Source organism: Manacus vitellinus, unplaced genomic scaffold (genome assembly GCF_001715985.3).
Source record: "Manacus vitellinus isolate BGI_N305 unplaced genomic scaffold, ASM171598v3 scaffold_6_pilon, whole genome shotgun sequence".
Classification (NCBI taxonomy): Eukaryota; Metazoa; Chordata; class Aves; order Passeriformes; family Pipridae; genus Manacus; species Manacus vitellinus.
Window position 1 is genome coordinate 32,757,910 of NW_021940750.1, and position 16,997 is coordinate 32,774,906.

General features: G+C 46.3%; 1 protein-coding gene across 1 annotated transcript in view; it reads left to right on the top strand.

Moving 5' to 3' along the window:
- Positions 1–5,231: 5,231 nt before the first annotated feature.
- Positions 5,232–16,997, top strand: part of RCOR1 (REST corepressor 1) — an 83,637-nt gene continuing 71,871 nt past the window's right edge. Inside the window, exon 1 of the mRNA XM_018082866.2 lies at positions 5,232–5,286. Coding sequence (XP_017938355.1) covers positions 5,238–5,286 — 49 coding nt within the window. The 5' untranslated portion in view covers positions 5,232–5,237. The remainder of the gene's footprint in view (positions 5,287–16,997) is intronic.

Consider the following 16,997-nt stretch of genomic DNA (forward strand, 5'->3'; position numbering starts at 1 on the left):
AGGCTCGCAAGAGATTTAGGGACAGACTTTAAAAGTCTTTTAGTTACATTAAAGTGAAATTAGATGCCCCTTGGGGTTTTTACAGCAGAAGGGGGTGTTTTTGAAATTTTCACATGATGCCTGTTTCTGTCTTTTAGGCTTGTAAATGCTTCCAGAGATTTTGGTTTTGAACACCCAAGTCCCCTTGAAATCTAAGAGAACCAGGCATCAACTCCCATGCATTCCTTCCAAATTCCAGCCAAAATTGTTGTCGAACTTGGAGCACAAAGTTCTAATGTAAGAGATTATAAACCCGACTTCCGCTCTGCATTAGCAGGCAGCTTAGCACCAGTGGGAAAAAAAACAATCCATAGTGTTGACTGTATAAACATCTTGTTCAAAGGGCAACATTTTCCTGATTAATAGCCTTTCAGTATTAAAAACAATCAGTCCAGAGTATGATTAATTGTCCCTTTTACTACTAGTAACCAAATATATGTGTGTATATATATATATACATACATACATATATACTTGTGTAAACACACAGGCACATTCTCACTGGGGTAAGCATTTTTAGCATGTCTGTTTTCAAGGAAAATACTGTACAAAAGAGGTGAGAGCTGCTTTTTACAGCTCCAGCAAATGGGTAGGGTTTTAGCTCTCGTAACCCTTTGTCGCAAGAACTGGCAGCCCTGAGGATGCATGATGAGCATTGCTGCCCTGGGAAAAGTCTCAAAAGGAAGGAGACCAAGAAAGAGGCAGAAGACACTTTTTTTTTCATCCAGGGAATGAAGGCTGCTCAGTTGTTGGGCATCCTGGCTGCATTTCTACTTCATCTGTATTTCACTTGTGGGAGTGACAGGGTTAATGGCAATAAGAAAAGTTTTCATTTAAAAACTGGCAAGGAGAGGTGCTTTTCCCTTGACAAAGAGAAACAAATTTCAAGAAATTATTTAAAAAGACAGTCCTGCCTCATGCAACCTGTTAGGTTACAACACACATGCAACAATAACACTGTCTTTATAAGGAGGAGACCTTTTTTCCCATCTTTTTTGGTCTGATATCTAAATAGCTGAGCAGGTTAACCACTACATTTCAGTAATGTCCAGAAGTTGCAGTCAAGCTCAGGATCTAGGAAAAATATCATCCCTGCTTTACATCTGTTGCAGATCATGCACAAAACTCCTCTTGGTGAGCCTTGGCAGGTCACACAGGTGTGCACAGTTACATGTGGGATCATGGCCTAATGTGTCTCAATAGAATTTTGATCCGGGTAAACAGGACCCCCACACACCATAGGCTCACTTAGTGCTCAAGGGGTTTCCTCCTCATCTGTCCCACCTTGCAGAACTTCAAAATAAGTTTTAACACAGGTTTTCTGCAGAGCAAACAGCACGAGCCAGAGGAGTAGAATTCATTGCTCTTCTGGCACTTGTATTAGAGGCTGATAAAAGTGTATTCACTACTGCTGCTAAAAAATAAAACACAGTTCTGTGTTTTGTGTACAGTTTCTGTGTACATGTTCACCCACACTCTGCAAAGAGTTTTCTTTATGGCCAGAAAAGAATTTTTCAAAGTTTCCTTCAAGAACACCCCCAAAATCTGTAGTGCTGTGTTGGAACACCCTCATAACTTCAGGCTAAAGCCGAAGCAGAAAGAAACCCACCACCACAGTGTTCAGGAAGAAGAAACAAGCACAAAAAATTTTTCTCAATGGTTAGAAATAAAAAGCTCCCATTAGCATCAGAGATGTTCTGTTCAGGGCTTATGAATTTCTGCAGAAAGGTTTGAAAACAAATAGGAGCCCTGCTGTGGGTGAAGAGGATGTTGTTGGCCTGGGACAACAGCTGTGACAGGTGCAAACTGCAGTGACAGTGACAATGCCAAGACTTCCTGCTTTGGGGACATACACACATGCACAGAGTGCACACATGCAGCCTTTGGCACCCAAGGCAGAAGGCAGAGATCTGCTGCTGTTCCTGGGCATCTCCTTATCTTCTGCTGGGGTCACAGAGCAGCCTGGTGAGTGGGCAGGAGGGGTAGAGTGTGCCCTACTGCCCCAGGGTATGGTTTCAGCAGCGGTGGCCTCCCTCATGGCACTGCCAAGCAGAATGGGGGACAGGGAATACACTGCTCCCCCAGCCTGGGGGTGGACTGCACTGCTCAATCCCAGTTCCAGGAGGAGCTGCAGGGGCCATGGCTTTGGGAAAGGCAAACAGTGGCGAAGCGGCAGTAAATGTTGTTTCAACAGTTTAAATGAGTGAAATTTTGTTATAAATAATTTAGATGATTGACTTAATATTTTAATCCTGGGGCCTAAGTGGGTAAGGGCTATAAAGAGAGGAGGAGAAGACAAAAATTAGGAGGAGAGAGAGGAAGTGAAGACAAAAATTAGGCCCCAATTTGCAAAGCTGTACACATGTCTCGGTGTAAACTGTACACACACGCTTCCAAATGTCGTCTGTGGTCTTGGGTTCAAGTTCAAGTGTGTTTCAGCCTAAGTCTTGGGTAAGCCTTTTTTTTTTTTTTTAAGTGGTGGGACTTTCAAAAGCAATGGAGAAACCTTTTGAGTTTCACTCAAGCTCATTTTTAAATGAAAGAGTGGGTGTTCCTTTCCTGCTCTTGGATTTCTGGTGTAGAAATCCTAGAGTGTTAGGATTTCTGGTGTAGAAATCCTAGAGTACAGAGAAGGATAACGAACACTCAGCCATGTTTGCATTCCTGTCTATCATGAAAATGTATTCTGCACTACAGAAGTAATACACTTCACACTGGAAAATATTTGTGGCTGTCAGTGCTGGGGATTAAGAGCATCACTAATTACTCCCCTGATTTAGAGCTGATATTTTTAAAGAGTGTGGGATCAAGAGTCATAGTCATAAAATTTAGCATTGTGAGCTAGCAAAAGTTATTTTAATGCAGTGAAAGTGAGCTCAGTTTTTCTGCGTTAAATAACTGTGTTGAATAAATATTCACAGGTAAACGCATGTGTACATGAAGGAAACTGTGCATGTCAGTATGTACAAACAACACACATACCGAGTGTAGAGGAGAAAGGAGATATTGTAAAGACGACAGTATGCTGAAACGAACTACCATGCATTTCAAAAAGGTATTTCTTTCCCTAATTTTAATGGAGAAAATACCGTGTCTAAACTAGAAGTGAAATGATTTTGATAATCTTAAGCACAACACAGAGAGGGAAGGATAAGCCCAGGGCTGGAGACCACGGCTCTCCCTCGGCAGCTCTTTCCCCCTCCCCCTGTGCAAATTCTCTTGGATTAAAATGGCAGAGGGAGGCGGGGAGTGGCTGGGGACAGTTTGGCTGATACGAGATAACCGCTGCTAGTCAAATGGCACTTTTAATTGCACAGGCCAATAAAAAAACCAACTTGCTACAGAAGTTAATTTGAATGAAAATAGCAGACACACCCCACAAGCTGCTTTCCATGATCGTGCATTGCGTTGCCTCATCCTGACGTACAGTCCGAGTCGCAAAATAACAGCGAGCGGTCTATACATACTTTGGTTGCCCATTTAGCCAGGGCGGGTCCGGACTCCCCGTTCCCGTCCCTTCTCCCCCACCAGTTCTCCCCCGCGGCGTGCAGGTTTTCCCGGCAGGAGCCTCGTGTGACGAAGGGAGGGAAAGCGGTCCCGCTGCCCCTTTTGTTCCCTCCCTCGCCCCGCTCCTGGAGCGCTGCCGGCGGCGGGGCAGCCGCTCGCTTGCTGGGTCACCCCGGGGAAGGCACCGGGCGTGGGACGCGGCCGCCCCCGGGAGGGATTCCTGATCCCGGCCGGCTCGTCCTCCTCCGCCGCGTGGGGAACCGGGCGCGCCGCTGGGAATGTGGGAATGCGGGGCGCCGGATCTGTTGCTCGGCCGGGCCCCCAGCGCGAATCCCGGCTCAGCACGGGAGCGAGGATGGGGAACTCAGGAGTTACTTGAGCGGCAGCGGCTCCTCGGCACCGTGCGAGCCCCGCGGCGGGCGGCTCTGCCCCGGGACTGATATCATCGTTGGCAAGCGCCTGCGGGCAGCGCGCTGCACCGCGGACCCCAGTCCGTGCGGTCCCGCTTCCCGGCGGGATTGCTGCCGTTCCCTCGGGCAGCAGGAGCGCCCCCAGTCCCAGCGCTGTCCCGCAACCTCGGCGCCGCTACGCGAGGCCGCCCCCTCCGGCCCGCCGGACACCGGACACCCTTGCCCCTCTGGCGGGCTGTGACCGCGGTATCTGACGACAGGAGCCGTCCCGAACAGGAGAATCATAGACCACAGACCTCCGACCCCGCCGGGCTCAGATCCCCCAGGGAAACTGAGCTTTGTAGGGAATCCCATTCAAACCGCGCCGTAACCTTCCGCCGCGGGGGGAGGCGGAGGGGGGGGGCAAAGTAGTCCCTCGCCACGCTCCTCCCAGGACTGAGTTCCCGGCGGGACGGCGGAGCCGGGCCGCCGGCCGGGGAGCGGCCCGAGGAGAGCTCCCCGGCGGGAGCGCGGGCCCGCCTCTCCCCCGCCTCGGCCCGGAGCAGGGGAGCGGGGAGCAGAGGTATCCCGGGCGGAGAGATCGCGGCTTCCAGGCACACACCCACGGCCCGCCGCTCGCCCCCGCCGCGCCCAGCGAACGGAAGCCGCGCGCGGCCGCTGCGGTTACGATGGACAGCGGAGCCGGGCCAATGGGCGGGCGGGATGGCCTCCAATTGTAGGTTCGGCCAATGGGCGCGGCAGGGAGCGGAGGGCGGGGCTCTCGGCGGGCAGCAGCGCCAGGTGGCGTGAGTCCCAGCGCAGGGCTGGGAATGAGCCTCAAAGTTCGGGGCGCATCGCGGTGGGGGATGTAGCAGCGCCGCCCACCGCCGCGCACCGGCCGGCCCGCCCCGGCCTCCCGCCCGCCCTGTGGCGCTCCCACCAGCCCCCCCCCCCGCCAGTTTTTAAACTCTGATCCCCCCCCTTCCCTTCTTCTCCACTCCCCCCCCCCTTATCTCCCCTAAACTGCCAGCCATGATCGAGAAGGGCCCGGAGGTCTCGCGGGACACAGGGCAGGAACCAACAACGCCCCGGGGCGAATATAACAACAAGGCGGCAGTAAAAGTTTATCCGCCGCCCCAACGGCACAGCGCGGGAACTCTGGTGAGGAGGTTAGGAGGCTCGGGGTCCTCGCGATGCAGGAGCCGGTGAGGGAGCGGCGAGGGGGGGTGGTTTTTTGTGAAGGGGCCGCCTGGGCCCACGCGGGTAACGCTTGTCCCTCTGCCTCCCTCAGCTGGCGGCGGAATGAGGGTCGGGCCGCAGTACCAGGCGGTGGTCCCTGATTTCGACCCCGGTAAGTCTTTATTATATTTTATGGGGGGACAACTCCTCCCCTCTCATCGAGTGCTTTGGACCCCTCCCGATGAGCGGAGCCCCCTGGGGGGTGGGGGTGGGGTACCGGGGCTCCTCTCATCGGAAGGGGTCCAAAAATAATCCTCCCTTAATTCTAGTCTCAAACACCCAGAGCAAGAACAAGGACCCCCCCCCTTCCTCCCCCCTTCCCCAACGCACACGGTTGATAAAAGAAGTCTCGATGCTTTCCAGAGGGCGCTTTGCAGGCAGGGAGGAACAGGGAAGCTGGCAGGGCTGGAGGAGGCAGGAGATGGCAGTTGGGGGGGGTTTTTTTTTTCTTCTTTCTTTCTTTCTGGTGGGATTTTTTTTTTCTTCTTTCTTTCTTTCTCTCTTTCTTTCCCTTTTTTTTTTTTTTTTTGTTTGTTCTATCCTCTCCTGAACTCGTGTTTCTGTAGTCTCAGTGATAGGTGTGGAATTAGAAGACGTCAAGTTACAAATATTTTTTTCGAAGGTATTTAGAAGTGACTTGGGTCTGTATTTTAATTTTCTCTCTTCCTAAGAAGCTGCTCACCTCCCTCCTCCAAAAAAATTATTGTTTCACGTTCCAGCTATTCCGCTGCGGTTCTTTGTAAGCTAATTTAAAGTGGTATGGAAGCAAATTTTGAGCAAACAAAGGAATTGGGGCTGTGCTGAAAGGCAGGTGCTGGAAGCACGTTAGTACTGATGTATCTCCGTGTATAGAAAGACAGGCTGTTGACCTCTTTAGTTTGAAATCTAAGCTTTTTTTTTTTTTTTTTTTTTTGGTATTGTTCCTTTGTAAGTGGAGGTTGAAGCCAGTGAAAACCCTCCCCCTGCCTGCTGGAGATCCTAGCGTTTGGAGTTGTCCCTTTGCCCAGCCCAAACTTAATTGAATCCTCCGCACCTCTCGCCTTAAAACAAAAAGAACAGTGTGGAAAGCCACGGTGTCTCTTTATCGAATAATCCTTAGAGTTACTATTGTGTGGGTTCAGGAAAAAGGTGTCTCGTGGGTCATCCTCAGACTGTGCACTAATGTTGGATACCTTTTATATTATTAAGTATGTTTGTTCTTAACTGTTCAGGTCTCAGGGTAAAGAGGATTTTTTTTTCTTAAGTTCAGTATTACTTGTATTTATTTACAGAATAATTTTTCCCCACCCCTTCCCCCCTTCGTTTTCATGACAAAATAAGATGCAAGGTCTTGGCACATGGGAGCTCCGTTTCTTGGTTGACCAGGAGGAAAAAGGGGGCGGGCGGGGAGAGGAGGAGGAGGAGGAGGAGATGGGGGGGAAGGGAGGGGGAGCAGTTGGTTAGGCAGCAGTTGACACTGGTTTTCAATCTGTAGGTCAAACGTAACATTTCTGTAGCACACACAGCGTGCATCACACTGACTATTCAGCCACGTATCACAACAATACTTGGGCTTTTCGGTCACCCTGGAGAATTATGCTCTTTTGTGCAATTCATTTCTGTAACATAATAGACGGAGGGGGAAAAAAATACTGTGAGCCCCTTCCTCACTGTTATGTGCTCAGCTGTACATTGTTCTGGTTTAAACTCACAGGCATACGGTGACCTATACAAAGGTTATTGTTTTCTGTGCTCTGTGGAGTAGGAGGGAGAGAGGAAGTGTGTGATGTGAAGAAACAAATTTTTTTCTCAGTAATACGTACCCTAACCCAGGATCAGCAGGTACTGGTGTTTGAGTACACAGTGTAATATAGCAAGCTCATAGTAGGGTTACCTGAAGTGAATGGACATCAGATCCTCCTGTACTGGTCTCTATTTTTCACTCTGGTTCTTGAAAGTATACTTGTTAGGTAAGAAGTTTGGGGTGAACTTTTGTCTGATTGGGTATTGAAGAGTTGATTTCCTGGCTCGTGGAACTACCCAGGAATAATTTTGCAGTGCCAGCTTGTTCCCTGAATTTTGTCATCTCTTCTTGGTCCTAAAGGCTAAAAGCCAAGTTGTGTTCATCTGTTATGTCTCTTTGGTTTCTCTCTTTAAGAAAGAAAACCCTAAATAAGCCTAACGTGCTGTGCTAAGACCGTTTGACTGAAACTATTAAATTGTCCTGTCTTGCTGGTAATTTAGAAAGTTAAATCTATGGAATAGTGTTATCAGAGTGCACAGATGCTGGGTCTGTTTCTCTTTAGAAATTTGAGGGGCTGATTGACCAAAGGATCCTAAAGCTTGAAGGTTGGTTGTTGTTGAGTTGTGGAGGCTTTCACCTTCAGGTTAGCTGGCTGGGAAAATGCGGAGTGCTTGTGCCTCTGTGGCTGTGTCTGAGGGGAAAATAACACAGATCAGGCCTTGTGTGTACTTCTTTTTTTTTTTTTTTTTTTTTTAATTTAATGCTCAGCTATACTTCATGTTTGGCTTGAGGTATATCTGTAACTACTGATTCTTACATCAGCATTCTTATGTGGGTGTTCCTCTGTCCCCATGCAGAGGGGCAGAGAAAGCCTTTAATTTTGTTTCACTTCTCAGCCACATGTGAGCTGCTGCAAAGAGCAGTGAAATCAGGAAAGCTTTTCTGAAATCCATTTCTGTGAAGCTACAGGAGAAAAGAGAGGTAGAGCGAAGCAGGATGTCGATTTGGGTTTCATAAATGAAATAGTCAGAGAAGAGAAAAAATTTACTACGTTGCATGGCCTGAAAGTGGAGAGTGTTCTCAATGATTGCCTAGGTTTAGACAGGAAAGGGACCTCACCACCTTTTTGTTAGCATGGAGAAAGATAGAAAGTGCTTGTCTCTTCCCTGTTTTAGTAGAGTAAGAGGGAAATGGTTAAGGGTTGTACTTCTTTGTTTTTGCTTCATCCTTGGAACTAGAAAATGACAAGTTCACTTTCTGGATTAAAATACCTTGATGTTAGTTTTTAATATTCCTTGTGGCTAAAACTTGCTGTGGCAGTGGCCAAGGAAGGGCCTGATGTGATTCTTTGTCTGTAAAAATGCTTGTGGCTGGAATTCTCTGTAAGAGGTGGTTCTTACTCTCAGCTCCTTTAGTAAATCTCTTTACAGTGGCAAGGCCTATTCCATGTGCTGACAGAGCTTATAGGTTCTTTGCCAAAGTTAATGTTGCTAGCTTTTTTACCTATCCCAGTTTCTCTTTAGTTTGAGAAAGTAAGTTCTCACTGCATTGATCCCACTTCTTTTATTCTCTCAAAAACATACACCTTTTTATTAATATTGTTACAGTACTTACACCTCTGTTATTATTTATATAAGAATAGCTGTACTGTAAAGGCAGGGCTTTTTCAGAGACAATGTGTATACTAAATAAGCCAATTCAGCTTGAGAGAAGAATAGGCAAAACTTTTTGGGCTGAAAGTCCCATGTCAGAGCTCAGTAAACTCAGTAAAACTTGCACTTCTGCTCTGTTTCACTTTTTGGCCTTGAGTTCACATATGTGATGTGAAAAATTGCTGTTTTGTCTGCTATTTCTTGTCTTATTAAAGCTCAGAGTCAAATGTTTGCCAGCCAAAAATTCTGTCCGTTAAACAAAGGCTGATATTGGTAGGTCAGCATTTCTTGGGAGTTTGGAAACTGAGACACGGAAGGTTTTGAAGAGGGAAAACTATTATGATTCTTTTAATCCATACAAATGAAACCCACATGTCTTGTTAATGGAAAAACTCAGTGAAAGGAAACATTGCATATCCTAAAGCTAAAAAAAAAAAAGCTTTCGTATAGGGAAGCTCTGATATTGTACTTGACCATTTTATTTGTTGCTTATTAACTTATGCTGTTGGAACACTGAAAATAGGAGGAAGAAAGCATTAGTGAGCACTTTAAAACAGCCAATGAATTTAACTGAAGATTAAAATTGCCATAATTTTGAGGAGTGTTAAATAATTCCCTTAAGAGAACAGTTACTCCCAAGTTTTGACTTGTGTTGAAGGCAGATGAAGTTTTTGGGTTTTTTCTCCTTTATAGCGTTAAAACTTCAGATTTCCTTATTTGTTGCAATGGCATTAACAATACCTGCCACATCATGTATCTTTGGACAGTGGTTGTGTTGGTCATCTTTGAAAAACAGCTTCTGGGGCTCTTTCCAGTGGAAATAGATGAGAAAAAGCAAGTTTGCCTCAATAGTGTCTTGTTGTAGAAATGCAAATCTGGGATATATGTCATTTGGGAGACTTCAATCCCTTGTTTGCAATGCTGCTCTTCTCCCACTTTTTTGTTGTTGTACCATAAGAATTAAAGTAAAAATGGTGGAAGGTACTTTCACCTCTTGGTTCAGAAAAGCCTGCTGGAGGGTGCTCACTAATGTCTCTAGTCCTTGAGGAGCTCATTCTCTGGTGCTCACTGTTAGCTGTGCTCTGTGTGCTCCTGCACCAACAGTGGATATTCCAGACCAAAAAATGAGGGGGGGGGAAGAAACCAGCAACCCTTTTCAATGTAGTGAGAAAGTCTGTCAGTGTAGTTGTGTCAAAGAGGGAGTAAAAGAACCCCAACAACATAGTCTGCTTTTCTGATCTGGAGTGCCTGATCACTGTGGGGAAGTGGTAGCATGGTCGTGTCCTAGGGGAGGAAACTGGTGATTTCATCTATCCATCCAATTCTGGCTGTTAAAATGTGCCCACCCTCTGCCTATTTAGGATCAAAGGTTGAAAGTATAATATTGGGACAGCCCCTAGGTGGCTGATTCCCCTAGAATTGCTGTATTGCTCTGGTGGTTGCAAAGGCCATGTTTTATTAGGTTTTATCATCAGCTGCTTCACGGGGTTCTAGGCAGAAGCACCTATTGGCCTATGCAGCTGGGACTGTAGCCCTTTAACAAGAGGTTGTTAAAAGCCCCTTATGACTTCCACTTCACAAGTCCAACTCCCAGCCAGCTTGTTCTGTTTCTTTGTTTACAGCTAGTCTTGATCCTCACAGTCCTAATAGTTTGTGAGTAGTCTGAGTACTAATGGCTGTAAGAGAAAATGGTGTTTGGATGAACGGACTCATCAGAAAGGGGATGAGGAAAAAAAGAAGTGCTCTTCAGGTGAGACTTTGCAATCTCTGTCTAAGCAAGTGGAAGAGTCAAAACCAAACTCCTGAAACTGGAAATACTGGTATCCTGGAAAGCTATCTCATCTCCTCAAATGACTATGCCTTAAATGCAACAGGCAGGAACTCCCTTAGTTCAACAGTCCCTTCGGAAAAGAAGGAAGAGTTATCAGGATGTTTGATTTAATCAGAAATATCAAACCATAATGAACTAATGCCAAGTGTGTTTGGGCTGACAGAGGCTGCCTGGTGTCTTGGTAAACCATGTGCACCTTGAGTCTTTCACTGTTGTTTGAGATGTGCATCACGCCCAACAAGAGTGTGTTTTCAGAATTAGGTGGTGGAAAATTTGGGTTTTGCAGGTTTTCTCTTAAACTGGTGGGAGAGGAGAAGTTTTTCCCCCTGGTTGTCTGCTCAACCCCATACTTCCTCATGGGCTGTATTTGTCTTGTCCTCTTCCTCAGAGGTCACAGCCTCTCTGTATGTGCTGCAGTGCAGAGCAGATGAGAAGGTCCTCAACAGGCGCTCCACCAGAAGTTGTTGCCAAAGCCTTGTTTTTTCGTCTTACCCCCATAGGCATTTAGGTACAGTCTGAAGGGGTTCTCAAGGTCAGGCTGGTCCCCAGTGGCCTTGGGGAAGGGGGAAGGTGACTCCTGCTGCCTCCTTACTGTGCTGGCAACTCTGCTGGTGTGTGGGTGAGTCTGTCTCATCTCATTCTGTCAGTGGTGCTCGCTGCTGGTCCAATCGCCATGGCAGGAGAGAGTGCGCTCCCGCTGCTGCGTTAGGAGAACGAAGCTGACACGTAGGTGCTGACACTTCAGCTTATCCTCTGTTTTTCAAATCTACCCTGGAGAAAGAGTCATGCTCATGTTGGAAACTTTATTATCCATATCTCTGGCACCTCAGCAGGAGTTCAGCTGTTGATTTGGTGCCGTATCTTTTTTACCTCTGGGCTGCTCACCTGAGGGAGACCATTTTTAAGCCTACATTGCTCTGTAGTCAGCTTTCACCCAACCTGTTCACTCATCCTGTGAAGAGGTTCAGAGGCTTCTGGTGGTGAGCACAACTCCCACTCGAACATATTTCAAGGCATGGCTTTTGGAACTTTCTCATTATTCAAGTAGTACTGAGAACATCCTTTTCAAACCTTAATGCTGTAGTAAACAAACAGGTCTCGGTGTAGCCAAAGCCTGTGGCTTCCTTCCCTGCCTGGCACATGCAGTGTTTGTATGTGGAGGTAATAGCTGTCTCATGTACTGACAAATGTATTAATGGCTGGACTGGAATTAATACTAGGTAGAGTGACTGCTTTGTTCTTCATAGTTGGTTCCTGCTGCTTAATGAGGTGCTCTTAAAACTCTTGTTTTCAGTCCTAGTTAGGTCTGTGACTTGGCCAAGTGAAGGCTTAGAGCTCCCTGTGATTAGTCATTATAATTAGCTCGGAAATCTTTGCCTCTGTGATCAAGGCGCACGGTATAATGCGGCTTATAGTGGGCTCTAGTCCTGTCACATACCTTCAGAGTGGTACAGGTGACAGTGCTTTGGTGGACATGTGTGTGTATTTAACTGTGTTGTAACTTTAATATGTAATTTTTTAATATGTGCCAGGCAGGTGAATGTGAAGTAACTGGCTCCTCAGAAACTTGTGGTTAGTGCTAGTCCCTGCTTCCCTCGCACAGGACAATTTCTGGTTGTGGCCAAGGCTTGCCTTACCCATTCCAAGTGTAAGGTGAGATTGAGACATGTTGACTCGTTGATGGAGCCCAGAGACCAAATAAAAAAGAAAACTCTGGGGTAGTTAGAGCATGCCCCTTTCCTAGGAAGTCTGTACTTCTTTCTGCACTGGGTGACCTTGTCTTCTGAGGCTTTGACTTGACAGGATAACGAGATGAGCAATCCTGTGTTCTTAAGTGTTTAAACTGGAAAGAGCAGTTTGAAATTCAGTTCTTGAAAATATGGAGTTGATTTGTAAAATAAACTTGATCTTAAAAAATACTTTTTAAGGAATGCTGGATGAGGTGTTTCTGTCTTTAAACTTGACAAGCTTTTAATTTATTGTTCCATGTGAAAGTTTTGATGACTTTGTGCTTTTTGGAAGTGCAAGAGGATGTGCTCAGCCTTAGTCAAGGCAGTGGCAGTTTCTCCAGCATGTTGGAGAACTGGGCTGCTTTTGTGCTCTTCTCACTGTTTGTTTTGAAATACAACACATTGTGATGGGACTACCTTTAAGTATTGTAGGTCAAACTCAATAAATTTACTTTACTCCTCAAGTAAAATTTTGAGATGAAACAAGTGAGTTTAACCTACCTTTCCAAGTATCTTAAATTCAGCTCTATGCAGTAGCTTGCTCTTTGAACTTGATAAAGGAAGTATAGGTAAATGTTGCCTCTTTGGGGGCAGGACGCTGCAGCAGTGTGATAAAATTGCAAAAATCCACTCCCAGGAGGAAATTCTAGTCTATTCTTCCCCTTCAGCTCTGTTCTCCTATCATGCAGGTGTGTCTAGGGGACATCAGTAGGGTCTCATAGGTACTCTGTGTCTGTAACTAGGTGTGTCTGTACAAAAATATTCCCCTGCCCCATTAGGGGCAGGAGTTTAAGGTCGTGACTTTTTGTCCTTAAAGTTATTTTATCTTCCTTACCACCTCCCTTATCCCCGTGCTCTTCACCTGGATGGATTTCACAAAACCAGAGAGAGCCAACAGCTTATTTTTGTATTGCACTTGTCTAATTAACCATGTGGCTGTCTATTGCATCTTTTTAGTTCTGCTGTCTATAGGTATCTTTGATAACCTGTTGTGATAGCAGGTGCATGTACTTTTAGATGACTGGATGTCTTATCAGGTTGAGCCTGAGTTCATACAGAGACTTTGTTTTGAAAGTTTGGTCTTGAAAATAATTATTAATGTACATGACCTTGAATTGGTATCCTTCTAGGCTTTATAAGCCTACTGTGAAAGCACAGTGTAACAAATGTGCAATCATAGTTGTGGCTTCTGGGTTCAGAAATCCCTAAGGAATACATGTAAACAAGGCTCGCATGCAGGGGTACAATGCCTGCCCTCTCCTATTAACTGGTCCCTGGGGAGGGCACATAGAGATTCTAGTTACACAAGGGGTTTGAGCATGGATAAAGACTAAGAAAAACCTCTCCTGAGTAGGAAATGGCCTTCCCTGTAGAAGAACAGAAGTGGCAGGACTAGGAAAATCTGGTCCACATTAGAGCATTGCTTTCGAAGCAACTTTTTACTTGCAGCTTGCATTGAAATGTCAAGTTTTCTCTGTTGCCTCTGACTTCCCACCTTCTTTGGGTGTCTAAACTCATCCCTCTGTTCCCATCAATAACATTGGTTTGAGTTTTCGCCAGGTGTGAATGGTAACGAGGGGGGGGGATTTTTCAGCTGCTCCCCACTCTTTGTTGAGAGCTCACTGCCCCATGTAGCAGGCACTGTTGGCTGGAGCCGTGTGTGGTTCTGCATTTAGGTTGCTAACAGCTGTGTGAGAAGCTAAAAGTGCCGCATCTGTAACCCAAGCTTTTTTGTTCCAAAGAGTGTAAAATGATCAGTACATACCAGTGTGCACATCTATTTCTATGGCTGATATCCCTCCATCCTTAGGAGGGAGCTGGCGTGGGTGCTTTTGGGAGGAGTAGGGGCTGTAAAGGCAGGCAGGCATACCAGGTGTAGCATTTGTACTTTCTCGGTATTGTTTTCTGTCTGGGAATCTTAAAGATGTCCCTCCTGGGACCCTTGTGCTGATTTGTGCAGCTGCCACCACACCGTTCATGACAGTAGCCATGGGAACACAAGTAGGATGATACAAGTTTAAAACTCTAACTTGTTGCTAGGCAGACCCAGCTCAATGTGTGCATTAAGTAGTCTAAACAACAACAAAAAATCCCCACTCCAGATATTGTACCTCTTGTGGGGGAAGACAGCTTGGCTCACCTCAAATTCTGAGTCTTTGTCTTTAGGCTGGCAGAATGAAACCAGCCCCAAACGTGCCTTGGGACAAACCCCTCTTGCACATCTGAATCATGAGTACGTGGTGGCTGGGGGGGCTGGGAGTTTCAGCAGGTAGGTTTTGACGCCACCTTTTCTAAAAAACCAAGTACTGTGAAGTAAAGTGATGTTCCCCCCAATGCAAAACCATTGTGCCACTCGGAGAGTCTAAAAGTTTTAGCCTGCGTTAAAATAGATACTGCTCAAAGCGACATACACTCTAAACAAAGGTCAGAGGCTTAAAATATCACAAGATCGTTTCTAAACTCTGGCTGTAAAAACTTAAAATTATGACTAAGGCAAGGTAAACACCTTCAAAACTCGCACTGCTTTTGCATACTGTTGGTGCAGCTGCTGGCATGTGCTGGATGAACTGGTGTAGACCTTTTAACTTGTTAAGTTGCTTTGTCCCAAGCCTGTGTTTTGGCACTAGGTGCTCAAGAAACAAGGGTAGCCCACTCTCTCATGTTGTTTTTGTTGTCAATGCCTGACCAAGGACGTATGGCACTTTATAGGGGCCCAAAGGGAATTGGAGGCCCAAACTTTAAGGGAGCGATGGGCCCCGTATGCTTCTTGAGGGCTGTGCTCCAGCCTGCCTTTGTCCCTGCAGCTGTTGGCTTCCTGTATCACAGCAGTAATTAGTTATGCTCTGGCCACTCGTTTAAATGGATCTTTTTTATTTTATAAACATTTGCTGTGCAGTAACTGTCATTCCTGTTGGAATAAGGCCATTTATAGAGATGCTCCCAATTACCACCTGCTCTTTTTCTTTCTAAGCAAAATACACTCTTACCTAATTTAACCTCCCACAGAAATTGCTTTGAAGTTGTTTTCTCTTTGCACCTTGCCTCACTGCTATCCCTTTTCCCTCCGACCACCCTTACAAACAGCAGTTGTCCCTGTTTGTCCTTTCAAAAATTACTTACTTCTGGGGAGAAAGCCTACTTGCTTGGTTTGCCCCAAATGTTTTTGCAGTCAACTCTTATAAGAAAAGATTGCTTTCCTGTAGTGTGGCTCAGCCCTTTTTTTTGTTTCCTAAGTTGCTATTTGTGGTTCTCCCACTTTCATTAGAGTTTTAGTACAGTTTTTATATCCTATCTGTCCACCCTCTTACTAACCCAGGCCTGCTTGGATTTCTGTGCTCTTCTCTGTGCTCCTGAGCCCTCTTTTCTGGTACTTTGTCTCTCCAGGAGAGTCAACCGTGTCTGAGCTTCATTGTAGTTGTTGTTGCAAGTTCTCCCTCAGGTTGGAAGAAAGTAGTCATGATTTTTACTTTGTTACAATTTTGCGCTAAAAGAGGGAAAAATGTAGCAGGACTCTGTCCCTTAGCCTCTCTTACAACTTTCATGCATCTCTGTGCATGGTGTTAGCTTGCTTTTCAACATAGCAGTGATGTTTTTGTCTTTTCAGGCTCCTTAAGGCTTTTTTTTTTTTTTTCCATCACTGAAGAATTTCAGCCTCAACTTCTCCTGTGGAAGCCTCAAGGTGCTGCTTGCTCCTGTAGGAGCACATGCTTCCCCCCACTTTAGCTGGTAGAGCATCTGTCTCTCTGGACAGTAGTGTTACTCTTCTGACCTGTTGCTGCTGTGAGCAAACAGATGCGTGAGAAAGGTGAGGGAGCTGACCTTTCCTGCAGCCAGGGCTGTCCTGGGAGCCGACCAAGCACTCCTCTGGAACCTCTAGCCAGCCCCTGCCTGATGGGCACTGAGGCTGAGTTGCCCAGAGTAGCTCTGAAGCCTGTCCTGTGAATTTGGAGAGAGGGGAAGTCTCCTTGCCTGTTTTGTGAGTAAAGCAAACCTTGAGGTTGCTGACTAACTTAAATCTGTGAGCAGGGAGTTTTGATGCAGCAAGGACACGCAAGTGCTCTGAAGAGCTTTTCTTTTTGCTGTAGTCTCAGCCTTGGGCTCATGGTTGTGTGTGCTGAGGGGAGCTGGGAGGGTACAGCTGGATCTCATCTGAAGTTCTCATCAGCTCTCTTCCCCTCTTAGGCTTTATGCAAGTATCGAATAACTTGGGAGAGAGGCTTGCTGGTGGGAACTTGGTGGCAGAGGGATGATTTTTCAGAGCTGTCCTCTGGATTTCAGCCCAAGAGCTGAGTTGCTTGACAAATTGTTCCCTCCTGTGTGTACTGGCTCTGAGAAGTGGGTCTGCTCTCTGGGAAACTGCTGCATTGTGCTCTAGCTCTTTCTGTATTTTGGATGGGTTTTTAGTCCTCTTGGTTTGGTTCTTAAAATGATATTCCCCCCAAGATTTGCTTGGGATTTTGAGTACATGGGATCAGTTTCTTTTCTTGGGCAGTTTCAGGTGAAACAGTGAGCTGTCCTCCACACAGGTCAGGCGCAGTCCTTGTGGTGCAAACCGGGCAGGCACAAATCCAGCCGTCCTGCCAGCAGGCTGAAAATTGGCAAAGGTTTAGGAGTATATTTGTAGATTTGGGTGAAAAATGACTTTTTCTACTGGAGCAGAAGCAAAGGTGATTTGAGCTGGGAGGTCTTTTAGTTTGCTCTGGTGAAACTAGTGACTGAGGAACATCCATGTGCTGCTCCAGTGTGGAGATGGGCAGCACTTGCTTTGCCTGACGATCTGAGACTGGCTGCTGCTGTTTTGAAAGGATGGATGTCAATTGAGAAGACCTTTATAAATGCTGAAGCTGTTTAAAGTGTGTGTGTGCGAGTAGTTACTTTAGGCAAATT